The sequence below is a fragment of the Heterodontus francisci genome, chromosome 19 (genome assembly GCF_036365525.1).
Source record: "Heterodontus francisci isolate sHetFra1 chromosome 19, sHetFra1.hap1, whole genome shotgun sequence".
Lineage (NCBI taxonomy): Eukaryota > Metazoa > Chordata > Chondrichthyes > Heterodontiformes > Heterodontidae > Heterodontus > Heterodontus francisci.
This window is the reverse complement of record NC_090389.1, coordinates 37,286,234-37,302,574: the sequence shown is the minus strand read 5'-3', so window position 1 is coordinate 37,302,574 and position 16,341 is coordinate 37,286,234. Positions and strand designations below refer to the sequence as shown.

Here is a 16,341-nt window from a genome sequence, read left to right as displayed (position 1 = left end):
AGGGTGCTGAGAAGAGAATGGTGCCTTTGAAATGGGGAAGGAAGGGGAACATATGGATCTTGGGAAGGAGGTAGAAGTGGGCTGCTTAGTATTTCCAGCATTTTCTGTTTTTATTTCTGATTTCCAGCATCTGCAGTATTTTGCTTTCCATTACTGTTTTACTGTGACTCAACCTCTGGTCGCTATTGGAAATTATATGGTGAAAAACTGAGAAGAGCACATCATTAATGTTAGAAACAAATATAATCTTTCTCATTTGCTCCTTCTATTGTACTTAATGGATAGAGAGAAAATGGGATTGCTGGATGTTTCGGAGCCCAAGGTTTCTCTGTATTTTTTGTGAAAAAAATGCACTGCTTACTATTGTGACCATACAAGCATTTGACTTCAGTTCATTGTTTCGATTATGTGATGTTGATACTCACAAATTCTGCTGAAAATGAATAATTCAGAGCACTTGACAGTTGGAGCTATCGCTTAACTGTCAGCATTACACACTGTGCACAAGAGCAGTCAAAGGTGCATAATTAATATTGTGTTGTCAGTATGGCATTCGTGCGTGAAAGAACAATCATGGTATATTTCTTGTTTGTCTTTTCACAAGAATGAGGATATTGTCGTCATGCTCCTTTCATGTCAGAATGTTCAATTTCTGTTTCTGAAAAAAAAACAACTGAACAATTAACTAAGTTTGCAGAAGACAGGTGGTCAAAATTAGGAAGCCAATGCACTGTGATGCTGATGTGTTGGCCTTCCTCATGTATGATGTAAAATGATGTACAGTTCCATTGATAAATGTGTAGTGCTGTTCTGGAACTATTCAAATTTACATTAAAGCAAAAAAGTTGATCAAAACCTTTTTTTTTTGTCTTTCAGTTTCCCTTTGAAGAAAATTTGTTTCATTCTCTATATTTCCCACTCCAAAACAGCTTTTTGAAAACTGTACACACTTTATGTGGGAGACTTCCACAAGTGTTCCTTAAACAGATTGAACAAGCCATGAGAAAAGCGTATGAGCTACGTGTCATTCATGTAGGATAACAACTGAAAGTGGAAGATATTTTTGTGTTCCCTGCACGGTAACTCAAAGGGAATTCTTAGATTTGTATTTTCCAGTTTTATTTTGCCTGGATTTTTGTTTCTGTTCTATTATTGTACAAGTTTTATACAGCAAAAGCCCCACATGATTTCTACTTTTGACCCGTGATGCACTTTTTAATCATGCAGAAGAGCTGTCCTGTCATTGGTGTCCAGATGCGAGGTTGCACATGTCACTTGGCTTGTGATGCACCCTTATATCATTCTATACATTTGGTTAACTGTGAAGCCAGGAAGTATATAATGAATCCAGCCAAGTGCATCAAAACATCAGGCTGGCATTTACGGTTTTGAACACCTGTTGTGTGGGTGATGGTATCCAGCACCATTTTAGGCTGTAGTTGTTAAATGCATGAATCCTCTGGACACCAAGGAGGATTCTGAGGTTGAAGAAATAGTGAGTGTTGTCGACTGTGTGGGCATTGAATGTGGTAGGTTTGTACTTTTGTTTCCCCTTTTACCCCTTGTAGAAACCAACAATGGGTATTTAAAATCTGTTTGAGAACTCATAATATGCTTAAGTTCTTTATCAAATAAGTTGTTGGTATTCAAACCAGTGCTCTTTGTACTGCAAAAACATTCCATGGGGCAGATGCTGTGAGGTACTTATCAGCACGACTGAATATTCTCTGAGCAGCTCCCCTATCATGTCATAGGTAAAGGTGGTACCTGAGGAAAATCTAAGCTATACAGAGCAGAAGGTTGCAGGTTTGATTCCTGGTCTGTGCTGAGGTTAGCTGGTGTGCCAGTGGGGGCCACAGTTGGCCTCAGTGCCCTTGTGCCTTTTCAAGGGAAGGAAAAGCAAATCGGGTTCTCCTGATCCGACTGGAAATCCACATGCATGGATGTTGGATTAGAACTGGACTGCTAATAGCCACTGTGGTTAAATAGCCTACTGACAGAAAATGTTCAGATAGTGGAGGTACCATAGAATTGTACCCCAGCATGAGTTGGCACTTTTAAGGAGAGGTAGAAAATTGCAAGGGGGTGGGGAAGGGAGGGTTATGTGGTACCAAAAATATTGAGTTGAAAATGAACCTTTACACAAATAGGAATTTTCCTTTACTCTAGAAATGAAAATATTGACTACAATTATCCAGATACTGATCAGCAACGGTATAAGTCAACAGGGTCATTTTGCTATTGTGACTCTCGTCTTAATACATCAGTTTAGTTTCTGTGAGCAAATCAGCTTAGGAGTAGGAGCTTGAGTGATAATATTGTGTCCTGAACCTGGTTCACGTAGTTTAGTTTAGAGATACAGCACTGAAACAGGCCCTTCGGCCCACCGAGTCTGTGCCAACCATCAACCACCCATTTATACTAATCCTACACTAATTCCATATTCCTACCACATCCCCACCTATCCCTATATTTCCCTACCACCTACCTATACTAGGGGCAATTTATAATGGCCAATTTACCTATCAACCTGCAAGTCTTTGGCATGTGGGAGGAAACCGGAGCACCCGGAGGAAACCCACGCAGACAGAGGGAGAACTTGCAAACTCCACACAGGCAGTACCCAGAATTGAACCCGGATCGCTGGAGCTGTGAGGCTGCGGTGCTAACCACTGTGCTGTTAAAAAGCTTGAATCCACCAGACCAACTAAAGGTTTGCAGACATTCTTTCCTTTTAAAATAATCTAAAACTGAAGGGACTGTAGTATAAGGGTCTGAAAGGGTTAATCTTGAGATAGTGTAAAGAACACCTCCAACTATAATGATGTGAGATCACATATGAGAGAGACTCGAGAATAGATGCAGTATGGCTTTTGGAGGAGTCACACAGGCTAGTGTGGAGTGTAAATAGTAATAACGAAATAAAGATTATTGTTTATCTACTACAGACAAAGAATCTCTCTTGCTAGGCTAAATAACGTTGCAGTATACCGAACCAACATATAACATGATGGCAGCGCTGGGATCGAGAACAACATAAGTTCTTGCCATCCTACACCCAGAAGAAAAATTTGAAGCAACTAGCTGAAAAGGTCTGACCTGGAGAAAAGCACCAAAAAACTGCAGATCTCGAGAAGAGGCTGAGTAAAGCTCCGGCGCTGTGGTGAAAGACAGGCTACTCCACAGAACAGAAGTATGGTTGCCTGCAAATTATAACATCGAGCGGATGAGTTAAAGTGCCGACAGTCAAGGAATCACATTCAAGGGATTTGAAGGGCTTAAAGTAATTTTATGAGCTGTGGTTATCCACACACTTCCTGCAACTGACAGAAACTCAGTTACATGGCCCAGGAGCGGTTGAACGTGAAGTAAAGGGGAAGTTACAGGCAACACTTCAGTACAAGGGAAGGCATATATTAGAAACACTGTCCTCAGAAATCAGGAGTTCTCACTCTTAAGTACAAGAGCTTGTACTGACCTTCATCTAAAAGAGAAAGAAGTTGTTCAACAACAAGAATCCAGGAATCACTTTCAGGAGGAATTCCTGATATTATTACATACCAAACATACATATGAACACATGAATTAGGAGCAGGAGTAGGCCACTCGGCCCTTCGAGCCTGCTCTGCCATTCAATAGGTTCATCGCTGAAGTGATTACTCCACGTTTCCACCTACCCCCGATAACCTTCCACCCCCTTGCTTATCAAGAATCTATCGACCTCTGCCTTAAAAATATTCCAAGACTCCTCTTCCTCTAAAAGCGGTGGAAGCAAATTCCAAAGACTCATGACCCTCAGAAAAAATTTCTCCTCATCTCTGTCTTAAATGGGTGACTCTTATTTTTAAACAGTGACCCCTAGTTTAGATTCTCCCACAAGTGGAAACATCCTTTCGACATCTACCCAGTCAAGGCCCCTCAGGATCTTATGTTTCAATCAAGCCGCCTCTTACTCTTCTTAATTCCAGCGGATACAAGCCTAGCCTGTGCAATGTTTCCGCGTAAGACAGCCGCCCATTTCAGTTATTAGTCTAGTTTTCTGGTCTAGGGAGACTGAGCCAGGACAGAGGGAGAGCCCCCTACCCCGACCGGAGAACTGCAAAGAGTCCAGACTCAGCCAGACAGCCCGCCCAATGGGAAAGAGAACCCGCACAGCACAGCATGCCATGCTGCCCAAAGACTACCTGAGTGAGAAAGGGAAATGCAGCAAGTTCCTACAGGAGTGCTACACGGACAGAGAACTCAAAGAAGCAAGTCCAACAAATTCGTCAGGCGCAGAGGCAAGATGAAGATTCATTCTATATCTGCCAAAATTGCGAGCAAGGTTGGCCACAACAGAGTCCCAATGGTAAGAGGATGAAAATCTTCTCCGAGCATAGAAGACACTTTACCATAGTGGATAATTTGCTGGTATGTGACAAGAGACTGATGATTCCAGAGTCATTCAGAGTAGATAGCTTGGAGGGTGTTAAATATTCCTGGATAAGGAGAGCATTGCAGTGCTGGAGAAAAAGAATGTCCCAGAGGGGTAGAGGTCAGAATCAATTTGGCTAGAGCGAAGGAACAAAAAAGGTGCAGTTACATTGCCCGGCGCTGTCTATCGGCCACCAGCTAGTGGGAAGGACGTGGAGGAACAAATTTGCAAGGAAATTACAGAGAGGTGCAAAAATTATAAGGTAGTTATAATGGGGGACTTCAATTATCCAAACATAGACTGGGATAATAATAGTGTGAAGGGCAAGAGTTCCCACAGTGTGTTCAGGAAAATTTTCTACAATATGTTGCAAGTCCAACAAGAAAGGAGGCACTGCTGGACCTGGTTCTTGGGAATGAGGTGGGCCAAGTGGATCAGTTATTAGTAGGAGAGCATTTCGGGGATAGTGATCATATTGTATCATAAGGTTTAGGCTGACTATGGAAAAGGACAAACAGCAATCTGCGGTAAGAATAATTAACTGGGGGAAGGGCAACTTCAATGGGGTAAGAATGGAGCTGGGGCAAATAAATTGGAGTCAAAAACCGGTAGATGAACAATGGACTATCTTCAAAGAAGAGAGAGTTCGGGCACAGTCAAGGTATGTTCCCTCAAAGGGGAAAAGTAGAGCAAACAAACCCAGATAAAGAAGAAAAAGTGTGCTTATGACATACCAGGTAGAAAATACTATTGAGAACTGGCTAAATATAGAAGGTCCAGAGGGGAAGTGAAAAAGCAAATAAGAGAAGTCGAGAGAGAGCCGGAAAAGAGACTGGCAGCTAGCATTAAAAGAAATCTCAAAGTTTTCTATAGGCATATAAATAGTAAAAGGAGGAGTGGGGGCGATTAGAGACCAGAAAGGGGATTTACACATGGAGGCAGAGGACATAGCATAGGTATTAAATGAATACTTTGCATCTGTCTTTATCAAGGAAGAAGATGCAACCCAGGCAATGTTGAAAGAAGAGGGAAGTCAGACACTAGAGGGGTTTAAAATTGATAGAGGAAGTATTAGATAGGCTGTCTGAACTTAGTGGATAAAGCACTAGGACCAGATGAGATGCATCCAAGGATACTGAGGGAGGTGAGGGTGGAAATCGCGAGACACTGGCCATAATTTTTCAGTCTTCCTTAGACTAGGGGTGGGGGGGGGGATGCCAGAGGTGTGGAGAATTTCAAACTAGTCCGTTGTTCAAAAAAGGGTGTAAAGATAAACCCAGCAACTACAGGCCAGACAGTTTAACTTCAGTGGTGGGAAACTTGTAGAAAAAAATAATTCAGACAAAATCAACAGTCACAACGACAAATGCAAGTTTATTAAGGAAAGCCAGCATGGATTTCTTAAGGGAAAATTATGTTTAATTAACTTGCTAGATCTTTTGAGGAGGTAACAGAGAGTTGATGAGGGCAATGCTGTTGATGTATTGTACATAGACTTTCAAAAGGCGTTTGATACAGTGCCACACAACAGACTTGTGAGCAAACTTGCAGCTCATGGAATAAAAGGGACAGTAGCAACATGGATACGAAAATGGCTGAGTGACAGGAAACAAAGAGTAGTGATTAATGGATGCTTTTCGGGCTGGAGGAAGGATTGTAGTGGAGTTCCCCAGGGATCAGTGTTGGGACCCTTGCTTTTCCTGATAAAAAATAAATAAACAAATGGGGAGAAGCAAAAGTGACACAAGGAAAAACTTTTTCACGCAGCGAGTGGTTAAGGTCAGGAATGCGCTGCCTGAGAAAGTGGTGGAGGCAGGTTCAATTGAAGCATTCAAAAGGGAATTATACAGTTATATGAAAAGGAAGAATTTGCAGGATTATGGGGAAAAGCTAGGGGAATGGGATTGAGGTAATTACTCTTTGAGAGCCAGTGCGGACATGATGGGCTGAATGGCCTCCTTCTGCGCTATAACGATTCTGTGAAAATACACCAGGGTCATATGGGCATAACTAAATGTAAAGCATGGGCTCAGGCGTCCATGTGGTGGCCAAGAATCTCGAAGGATATCGAAGAACTGATTCTGAATTGTGATGTATGTGCAGTTCACAGACAGGATCAGAGAGAACCTCTGGTTTCAACCCAATTTCCAACTAGACCATGGGAACGGAGGTGATGCATTTATTCATCTTTGATGGAAGATCCTATCTAATTATAATTGATTACTTCTCAAGATGGATCGGGTTTGAACAGATGTACACAACAACTGAAATAGACATCAGAGTTTTCCAAGAGGTTTTCGCAACACATGGTATACCTGACCAGATAGTATCTGATAATGAACCGCAATTTGCAAATGATTACTTCACGCACTTTGCGGAAAATGTACATTTGTTTATCTAACAGGTTTTCCTAGGTATCCACAACCAAATGGAGAAGCTGAGCGAACAGTCAGAACCATTAAAGCTATGTTGAAGAAAAATCAAGATTTCCAATTAGCACTACTATTCCACTATTCAGATTAGCACCATCCGAACTCTTAATGGGGCAAAAAAACTCCAAACGCAACTTCAAATTCTACCCATGAAATTACTTCCAGAGTTACAAAGCAAGGATTATCACTGAGTACAAGACAAAGTCTTACCTAAAGAAACAAGCATATAATTATAACAGGAAATACCGTACCTGAAACCTACTGACATTGTCAGAAGGGCAGAAGGTATGGGTACGAGACCAAAACAGAAGGTGTAATTCTCCAGAAAGAAGAGAATCAACAGCGATCTTATGAACTAAGAACTTCAGAAGGTACTATAAGAACAAATAGAAATTTTATTCCTTTACATCAAAGACGTCAATTGGTCATACATTTGGACGAATCAGATGTTGAACCGGAAATTCAGAAAGCACCGAATACTACAAACCTCAACGAAGGCCATCCAAGTCAAGAGACGAGTTCAGAGAAAGACTACCAATCTTCCGCATTAGATTAGATTAGAGATACAGCACTGAAACAGGCCCTTCGGCCCACCGAGTCTGTGTCGAACATCAACCACCCATTTATACTAATCCTACACTAATCCCATATTCCTACCAAACATCCCCACCTGTTCCTATATTTCCTGACCACCTACCTATACTAGTGACAATTTATAATGGCCAATTTACCTATCAACCTGTAAGTCTTTTGGCTTGTGGGAGGAAACCGGAGCACCCGGAGAAAACCCACGCAGACACCGGGAGAACTTGCAAACTCCACACAGGCAGTACCAGGAATCGAACCCGGGTCCCTGGAGCTGTGAGGCTGCGGTGCATCTGACGACAACAAGATCAGGGAGAATTGTGAAGCCTCCTGATAGATTCAATCTATGAAGTCAGAGTCTTGGAGGGAGATGGGGTAGTATGTAAATAAAAATAAAGTAAATGTATTTAAATATATATTTGGATAAAGACTTGGGCGGGGGGGGGGGGGGTGGTGGGAGATGTAGTATGAAGAACTGAAAGTGTTAATCTTGAGAGAGTGTAAAAAATAACTCCTACCATGATGATGTAAGAGATCACATGTGAGAGACTCGAGAATAGATGCAGCATGGCTTTTGGCGGAATCAGACAGGCTAGTGAGGAGTGTCAGTAGTTACAAGGAAATAAAGATTAATGTTTAACTACTACAGACTAAGAATCTCTCTGGCGAGACTAAATAAGGTGGCAACATACCAAACAAACATAACAGGGACCATGTTTGGAGAACAGTTTTTGACCTGTTGGGGATCTTGGATGTATTGCAGAATATCTTGCTTTTTTGAAAGTGAGGTTTTATGTCTTTGACTTTTAGTATATACTTTTAAAATTATGTAATATGCTCAAATTGTTGCAATACTTGAATATCAGCACTTTACAGAAAACAGTAAGGTATGTGAAGCTGGCAATATCATTCCAGATCATTAGAATCATCCTATGGTATCCATGAAGATGATCATTTTTTGGGTCTATTGCTCAATGCATGATGTAGGTAGTACCAAAAGAAAACAAAAAATTAATACTCTTCCAAAGATTTCTACCATAACCATGAATTGGTTCTCAGAGCAGTTGTATTTCAGGTACAAATTATTTTTTTGTAATGTGACACATAATTCCCAATACTTAAACATGTTTTGAATAAAAGGCAATATTTTGTGAATAGAAATGTTTGAATAAAATGGGGTCGTCTCTCTGGTGTGTGTCCAGTTGGCGATTCCAGTGCAAATTATGCCCATTTTGAAAAGTAATTTTCTTTCTCTGCGATTTTGCTCAAATTCCTTTGCATATTGCCGAATGTAAAATCTGCCCTGAACCAGTGCAATCGGGCAATGTTTTAAAATGTAATTTTCAAAAATATTGTTTACTTTAAAATATTTCTTGATAATATTTGAGAGATAATTAGGAAAAGCTTGATTGATACAGCTGAAAATGGATTTACTACAAAAAATAAACATTTTAAATCACATGTCAATCCACCATCTGTGAGTTACCCGATTTTAAATTACTGAAAATGACTTTTGTTTATATATACTAAACAATTTCTAGTTTGATTGGGGTATTAAACCTATACAGGTGGTCAGTAAATTTAACTCAAAATTTAAAACCTTACAAAACATACCTATTGGTGTCTTTGCACCCTAAAGTTAAAGCTTAATTTTTTAATCCTTGAAGGCCTGCAAATAAGTGCCATTAGTAGAAACTCCCATAGGTGATTAATGTGCCTGGGGGCACGGCCAGTTTTGTGGGTGGGGCCTGCTTCTCACAAGATGTTTTTAAGATGAGGGCAAAAGATCGGAGAAACCCGCATTCTGAAGGAAGGTCATTAACCTGAAACATTGGGCAGAATTTATGATTCCTGTCACACGGGCTCGGAGGCAAGAAGGCCCGAAAATTGGATTCAGTGTGTGGCATACCAAGTTGCCAGCAAATTCCCGCCCTTGTGCCATTTTCCTTCGGGGAGGAGCGGGGGGTGCGGCGGCGGCGGTCACTGACACTATATACAAAGAGAGCAGGTCGAGTGAGCATGTGGCTTTCCCATGGAGTAAGATAATATTGGCTGCATGCATGTTGCTTTGTAGGTACTGGGTGTAAATTCGGAAATGAATCACAACTGCTAAAGCTTCCACTCCCTCAGTGTCCAGCTTGTGTGAGACCTTAGTGCATCATTCAGGTCAGTGTCCGATATCCTGGAAGCAGCCTTGATACCTTTATTCTGTGCTAGTCCATTAACCTATCGATATTTGAGCCTCCATAAGAAACCAGCGAATGGCTACTGGGTAACAAGGGCTATTTGTTGACCACCTGGTTCATGACTCCATTGTGCTGCCCACAGACAGGGGAGCATGCATATAATGAGAGCCATGCTACCACACAAAATAGCATCGAGCAGACCATTGAGGTACGTAAGCAATGCTTCCGCTGCCTGGACCACTTCGAAGGAGCTCTGGAGTACTCAGCAGAGCTTGTGTCGTGGTCTGCTGCCTCCTTTGGCAGCAACTTCCAAACCTGTGACCTCTACCACATAGAAGGACAAAGGCAGCAAATGCATGGGAACACCACCTCTGCAAGTTCCCCTCCAAGCCACACACCACACTGACTTGGAATTATATCACTGTTCCTTAACTGTCGCTGGATCTAAAACCTGCAACTCCCTTTCTAATAGCACTGTGGGTGTACCTACCCCACATGGAGTGCCGTGGTTCAAGAAGGCAGCTCACCAGAACCTTTTCAAGGGCAATTAGGGATGTGCAACAAATGCTGGCCTAGTCAGCGACACCCACACCCCATAAAGAATAGAAAAAAGTCTTGCACAACCTCGTCATCATGAGGGCACAGCCATTGATACTGGTGTATGGCAAGCAGCTGAGGAGGAAGAGAGGAGGCAATCAACACATAACCTTTCCAGCCGAGCTGTCCATCATCAGCTCATCCGACTGCAGTACCAGTGAGCACAACCCCAATTTCCTGTTCAACAGTCCCACACCCTCCCTTCCCTTCATTACTGACCATCACAGTGGGAGGTAGTGGTATCGTAGTAATGTCTTTCGGCTAGTAATCCAGAAGGCCAGTCTAATTGCCTGGGGACATGGGTTCAAATCCCACCATGGCAGCTGGTAGGATTTAAATTCAATTACTTAATAAAGTTAATTAATTTTTTAAAAATATGGAATTGAAAGCTAGTTTCGGTATGGTGCCATGAAACTATCGTCGATTGTTGTAAAAACCCATTGGGGAGGCGGTGGTGTAGTGGTAATGTCACTAGACTAGTAATCCAGAAAGCCAGGCTAATTGCCTGGGGACATGGGTTTGAATCCTATCACAGCAGATGGTGGAATTAAAAGCTAGTCTAAAGGTGACTTTGCTGATTGTTGTAAAAACCCATGTAGTTCACTAATGTCCTTCCTTTAGGGAAGGAATTCTGCCTACATGTGACTCCAGACCCACAGTAATGTGGTTGACTCTTAAAATGCTCTCTGAATTAGCCTAGCAAGCCACTCAGTTCAAGGGCAATTAGGGATGGGCAATAAATGCTGGCAAAGTCAGTGACGCTTCCCACAAAACAGAATAGAAAAAAAATATAATAGGTAACAAATGCTGGCCTTGTCAGTGATGCTCACATTCCATGAAAGAATAAAAAAAAGAATTAATTACAATTTAAATTTTCTTGGAAGCATTGTGAACTGTGAGGGCGATAGTGTCAAACTGCAAAAGGACATAGACAAGTTTGTGGAATGGGCGGATACGTGACAGATGAAGTTCATGCAGAGAAATGTGAAGTGATTCATTTTGGTAGGAAGGACATGGGGAGAATATAAAATAAAGGGTACAATTCTAAAGAGGGGACAGCAGCAGAGGAACCTGGGTATATATGTGCATAAGTCATTGAAGGTGGCAGGACAGGTTCAGAGAGCGGTTAATAAAGCATACAGTATCCTGGGCTTTATTAATAGGGGCATAAAGTACAAGAGCAAGGAAGTTATGTTGAACTTATATAAGGTTTGGAACTCTCCCACAAACAGCAGTTGAAGCTAGAACAGTTGTTAATTTTAAATCTGAGATCGATAGATTTTTGTTAAGCAAAGATATTAAGGGATATGGGCCAAAGGCAGGTATATAGAGTTAGACCGCAGATCAGCCATGATCTCATTGAATGGTGGGACAGGCTCGAGAGACTGAATGGCCTACTCCTGTTCCTATGTTTTCCTTGGAGAAGAGGAGGCTGAGAGGTGATTTGATAGAGGTGTTCAAAATCATGAGGGGTCTGGGGAGTGGTTCAGTTGCAAAGATATGGCATTTGAAGATGCATTCACTCAACTCGACCACTCATGTGAGATCACTGAACTTTTTGTGGCACTGCATCCAGGTGCTTCAGGCTACACTGCTGGCATTGAGCATGACAGCTATCTGTCCCACTGCCTTTGCAGTATCTGTCTGCCGGGCCTCCTGTGCCTCCAGAGGATTGAGGTTCTCTCTCCTCCTGTCCACTGCCTGCGCCAAGGCCTCCAGTGCTGCGTCACAGAATCTTCTAGCATGCTTTCTGCCCTGTTACACAATTTCAAGTGTTCTTCCTGCTCAGACACTCGTTCCCAGCAACTTCCAGCACCTGCTCCAGTCAAAATGCACCTCCCCTTTAAGTGGTACAAGCTGGCTTTAAATAGTGCAAACGAGCTTTAAGTGGTGCTAGTTTGTCATGATTTTGCACCCTGTGCTCAGACATGGAGCTACTCAACAGTGCTGGTTACACACTACAATCATGGCAATGAGCTGACGGCATGAAGTTTGTGTCCTACCTGCATCAGAAGGAATGTCTGACTGTTAATTGCACGTTGTGATCCCCACACCTGTTTTTTAGGCCTTATCGAATTTCATGGCAGTTCTGTTTGAGATAGGTTTGTCAGTTCTGGAGAACTGGACCAAAGGGTCCGCTGTTTTCTGCTGGGGAGTTGGAAGAGAGTTGTGAATGGATTTAGTAGGTACTTCATGACAGGATTTCTGGAACATTAAAAAAATGTTTTGAAAACATGAAATGTAACTTTACAAATGTATGTATAGGGATTGGTAAATTGGTTCAATGTTTGTACAACCATCTGTGCAAAGATTGAGTATCTGGCCCCATTGAAGAAGTGCTCACCTTTTACGCATATATTATGAAAGGTATTTGTAATTACTGCTTCTATGAAAAGTGCACTTGGCAACATTGTGTATTTCTAGGTATTATTGGAAATGCCAATCATATTCTTAATGTCTGAATAAATTATTTGGGGCTTAGTTCTTCAGGTTTTGCAATGAGCTAGTATTGTGAACATTGTACATTCTTTTACTTGTATTGTGGAGTTTACTCTTAGTAAGTGGTTACAGTGACTGTTTTAGTTTCCTGTTCCTTCATACGAACATTCAAAATTGATGGGCAGGAAAATACCAGCTGACCCATCAAGCCTGCACCACACTCATGGTGGCTGGATCCATGATGCAGCGATTCAGAAGATAAATTGTTGTTTGAACAAATGCTGGTAAAAATTAAGGGGGAAAAAAGGTTGTAAAGAAAGATATAGCATCTTTCACAAGCTCAGGATGTCCCAAAGCACTTTACAGCCAATTAAATATTTTTCAAGTGTAGTTACTGTTGTCATGTAGGAAACACAACAGCCAAATTGTACACAGCAAAGCCACATCACCCAAACACATTGCACCACACTCTCACACTTCCCTCTCTTGCAGGTCAAGGACACTTGGATAATAATGATCTAATTGGGCATAGTCAACATGGATTTTTGAATGAGAAATCATGTTTGATGAACCTGTTGGAGTTTTTGAGGATGTTACTAACAGAATTGATAAAAGCAGAGTCATTGAACGTAGTATACTTGGATTTTCAGAAGGCTTTTGATAAAGTCCTCCGTAGGAGGTTGGTTAGCAAAATTAAAGCACATAGGATAGAGATTATATGCTGGCACGGATTAAGAATTGGTTAACAGGCAGAAAACAGAGAGTAGGAATAAATGGGTCATTCTCACATTGGCAGGTGTGACTGGTGGGGTACCACAAGGATCAGTATTTGGGCCCCAGCTGTTCACAATATATATCAATGATTTGGATGTGGTGACCAAATGTAATATTTCCAAGTTTGCAGATGGCATGAAACTAGGTGGGAATGTGTGTTGTGAAGAAGATACAAAGTGGCTTCAAAGGGATTTGGACAGAGTTGGTGAGTGGGCAAGAACGTGGCAGATGAAATATAATGTGGAAAAATGTGAGGTTATCCTCTTTGGTAGGAGGAATAGATGTGCAGAGTATTTCTTAGATTGTCAGAGATTAGAAAGTGTAGATGTACAAAAGGATCTGGGTGTCGTCGATAAGTCACTGAAAGCTAACAAGCAGGTGCAGCAAGCAATTAGGAAGGCTAATGGTATGTTAGCTTTTATTGCAAGAGGATTTGAATACAGGAGTAATGAAGTCTTGCTTCAATTGTATAGAACCTTGGTTAGACTGTACCTGGAGTACTGTGTGCAGTTTTGGTCCCCTTACCTTAGGAAGGATATTATTGCCATAGAGGAAGTGCAATGAAGGTTCATCAGACTTGTTCCCAGGTTGGTAGGACTGTCCTATGAAGAGAGATTGGGGAAACTGGGTCTGTATTCTCTCGAGTTTCCAAGAATGAGAGATGATCTAATTGAAACCTACAAAATACTTAAAGGAATAGACTGGGTAGATGCAGCTAAGATGTTTCCCCTGGTTGGGGAATCTCGAACCATGGGACACAATTTCAAAATAAGGGGGAGAAATTTCTTTACTCAGAGGGTTGTGAATCTTTGGAATTCTTTACCCCAGAGGGCTGTGGAAGCTCAGCCATTGAGTATGTTTAAAGTTGAGATTGACAGATTTCTAAATACCAATGACATAAAGGAATATGGGGATAGTGTGGGAAAAAGGCATTGAAGTGGATGATCAGCCCTGATCGTATTGAATGGTGGAACAGGCTCGATGGGCTGAATGGCCTACTCGTGCTCCTATGTTCCGCACAAACAGCAATGTGATGATGACCAAATAATCTGTTTTAGTGATGTTGGTTGAGGGAAAAGTATTATTCGGGTCACTGGAGAGCACTCCTCTGCTTTTCGTTGAAAAGTATTGAAATGGGATCTTTTACATCCACCTGAGAAGGTTGACAGAGCCTAGGTTGAACGTTTCATCCAAAATCAGCACATCTGAGTGCAGCACTCCCTCAGTACTGCACTGGAATTCCAGTTTAGATTTTGTGCTCTAGTCTCTGGAATGTGACTTCAACCCACAACATTCTGATTTAGAGGTGTGAGTGCTATTAACTAAGCCAAGGATGACACCCTAACCTGCATTTATTAAGTATCTTTAACACTGAAAAGGCCCATGGAGATTCATAAATCAATATAAGAATGGGAAACAGACATCAAGCCAAGAAAGGAGAAATTGTGAGCAGTGACCAGACGCTTGGTTGAAAAGGTATGTTTTTAAAGCTTGAGAGAGGTGAAGAGTTTTAGGGAAGAAGTTCCATAGGGAAAGGTGAGGCAACTGATAGCTCTGCCACCAGTGATACTCCTCTGTTTTATGTGAATATCCCCATTAATCCATACATTTTTAAAAGCATAACAGCTGTTAATAAAGTGTAAAAAGGAATATCATACTAATCGATAAATAGAGTGTTCAAACCAATTGCTCATATGCCCAACAGTAATTTCTGGGCTTTCGTTTTAAAATGAATCACTTAGAATAGTATCCTTCAGTTAGTAACCCTTACACTCGAAGAGCATTGAAATCAATGTCAAATGGTTTATCAGCAGTGTCTATTATTCCAGATTTGTCCCCCATAACCTCTCTCAACCTGTTATGACAAGCACATCTAAAGGACCTAGCATTTCCTCGGCCTAATAATGGGTACAGTCATAGGAGATTTCGGAGTAATGTAAAAAGAATCTTCTCATTGTTGTAACTTTCAGAGAGTCCGACAGTCACCATTAGAAGACGGCTGCTGTTTTGTATATGTTGCAACCAGGACCTAATTTACTATTTTTGGATCCCATTGTTGTGTGACTTTTCATGGAAATTTGATAAAAGTGTTGTCATAGGTCCTTAAGTGGCCCATAGTCAAACTTAAATCCAGTTAAGTATCCCATTTGGGATGTGTGTTTGTATAATGCATTTATCTGTAAATTGGTAAGTCCCATTTTTCATCAGCTGTGTGAGCATCTAATACAATTTTCACATTTGATTGAATTACAGTGTGATTGTTACTTGTTACTGGGCTGCAGTCATTGCCATTTATAAAACACCAGTCATTAGAGCAGAGGAAGACATGATGAGATAAGCATAGTGGTGCAAAAATATTTATACCTCTTCACATACACATTTATTTTAAAGGAGCAAGTAATTCCATACCCAAAAGGTTTTCAATTTGAATTTGTTCCGATTCACATTTCTCATGATTCATCAGCACATGTGAAGCTGCCTCGTAAAGTATGTACTTTACAGACTGATTATTTCAGTGCTGTAGAGGGGTTTATCTTCACCATAGTCCAGGGATGTGAAGGCCCGAAGAAAAAAAAAGACTAACAGCTTAATAAACTGAGAGAGTTAAACCCTCAACCTATATTATTTAACAACAACGTGCTTTTGTAATGTGCCTGTAATGTAGAAAAAATATCTCAAGGTGCTTCACAGAGGCGCAATTGGAAACCATTGACATCAATGGAAATAAAAGTCGGGAAAGATGTAAAAGGGACTGCCAATTCATAATGCTGTCATCTGTTTCACAATCTAGTGTAAAAATACTTGTTTGGAGGAGGGCCAATTTTAGTGTGTTGAGAATGGACCTGCCCTGGGTAAATTGGAATAAAAGATTGGCAGGCAAAATTGTAACAGAACAATGGGTTGCCTTTAAAGT

The 16,341-nt window shown here is 41.3% G+C and overlaps 1 protein-coding gene across 1 annotated transcript in view; it reads left to right on the top strand.

The window, feature by feature from the left end:
* Positions 1-15,842, top strand: part of gxylt2 (glucoside xylosyltransferase 2) — a 65,799-nt gene extending 49,957 nt beyond the window's left edge. Inside the window, exon 7 of the mRNA XM_068051502.1 lies at positions 877-15,842. Coding sequence (XP_067907603.1) covers positions 877-1,041 — 165 coding nt within the window. The 3' untranslated portion in view covers positions 1,042-15,842. The remainder of the gene's footprint in view (positions 1-876) is intronic.
* The last annotated feature ends 499 nt before the right edge of the window (positions 15,843-16,341 follow it).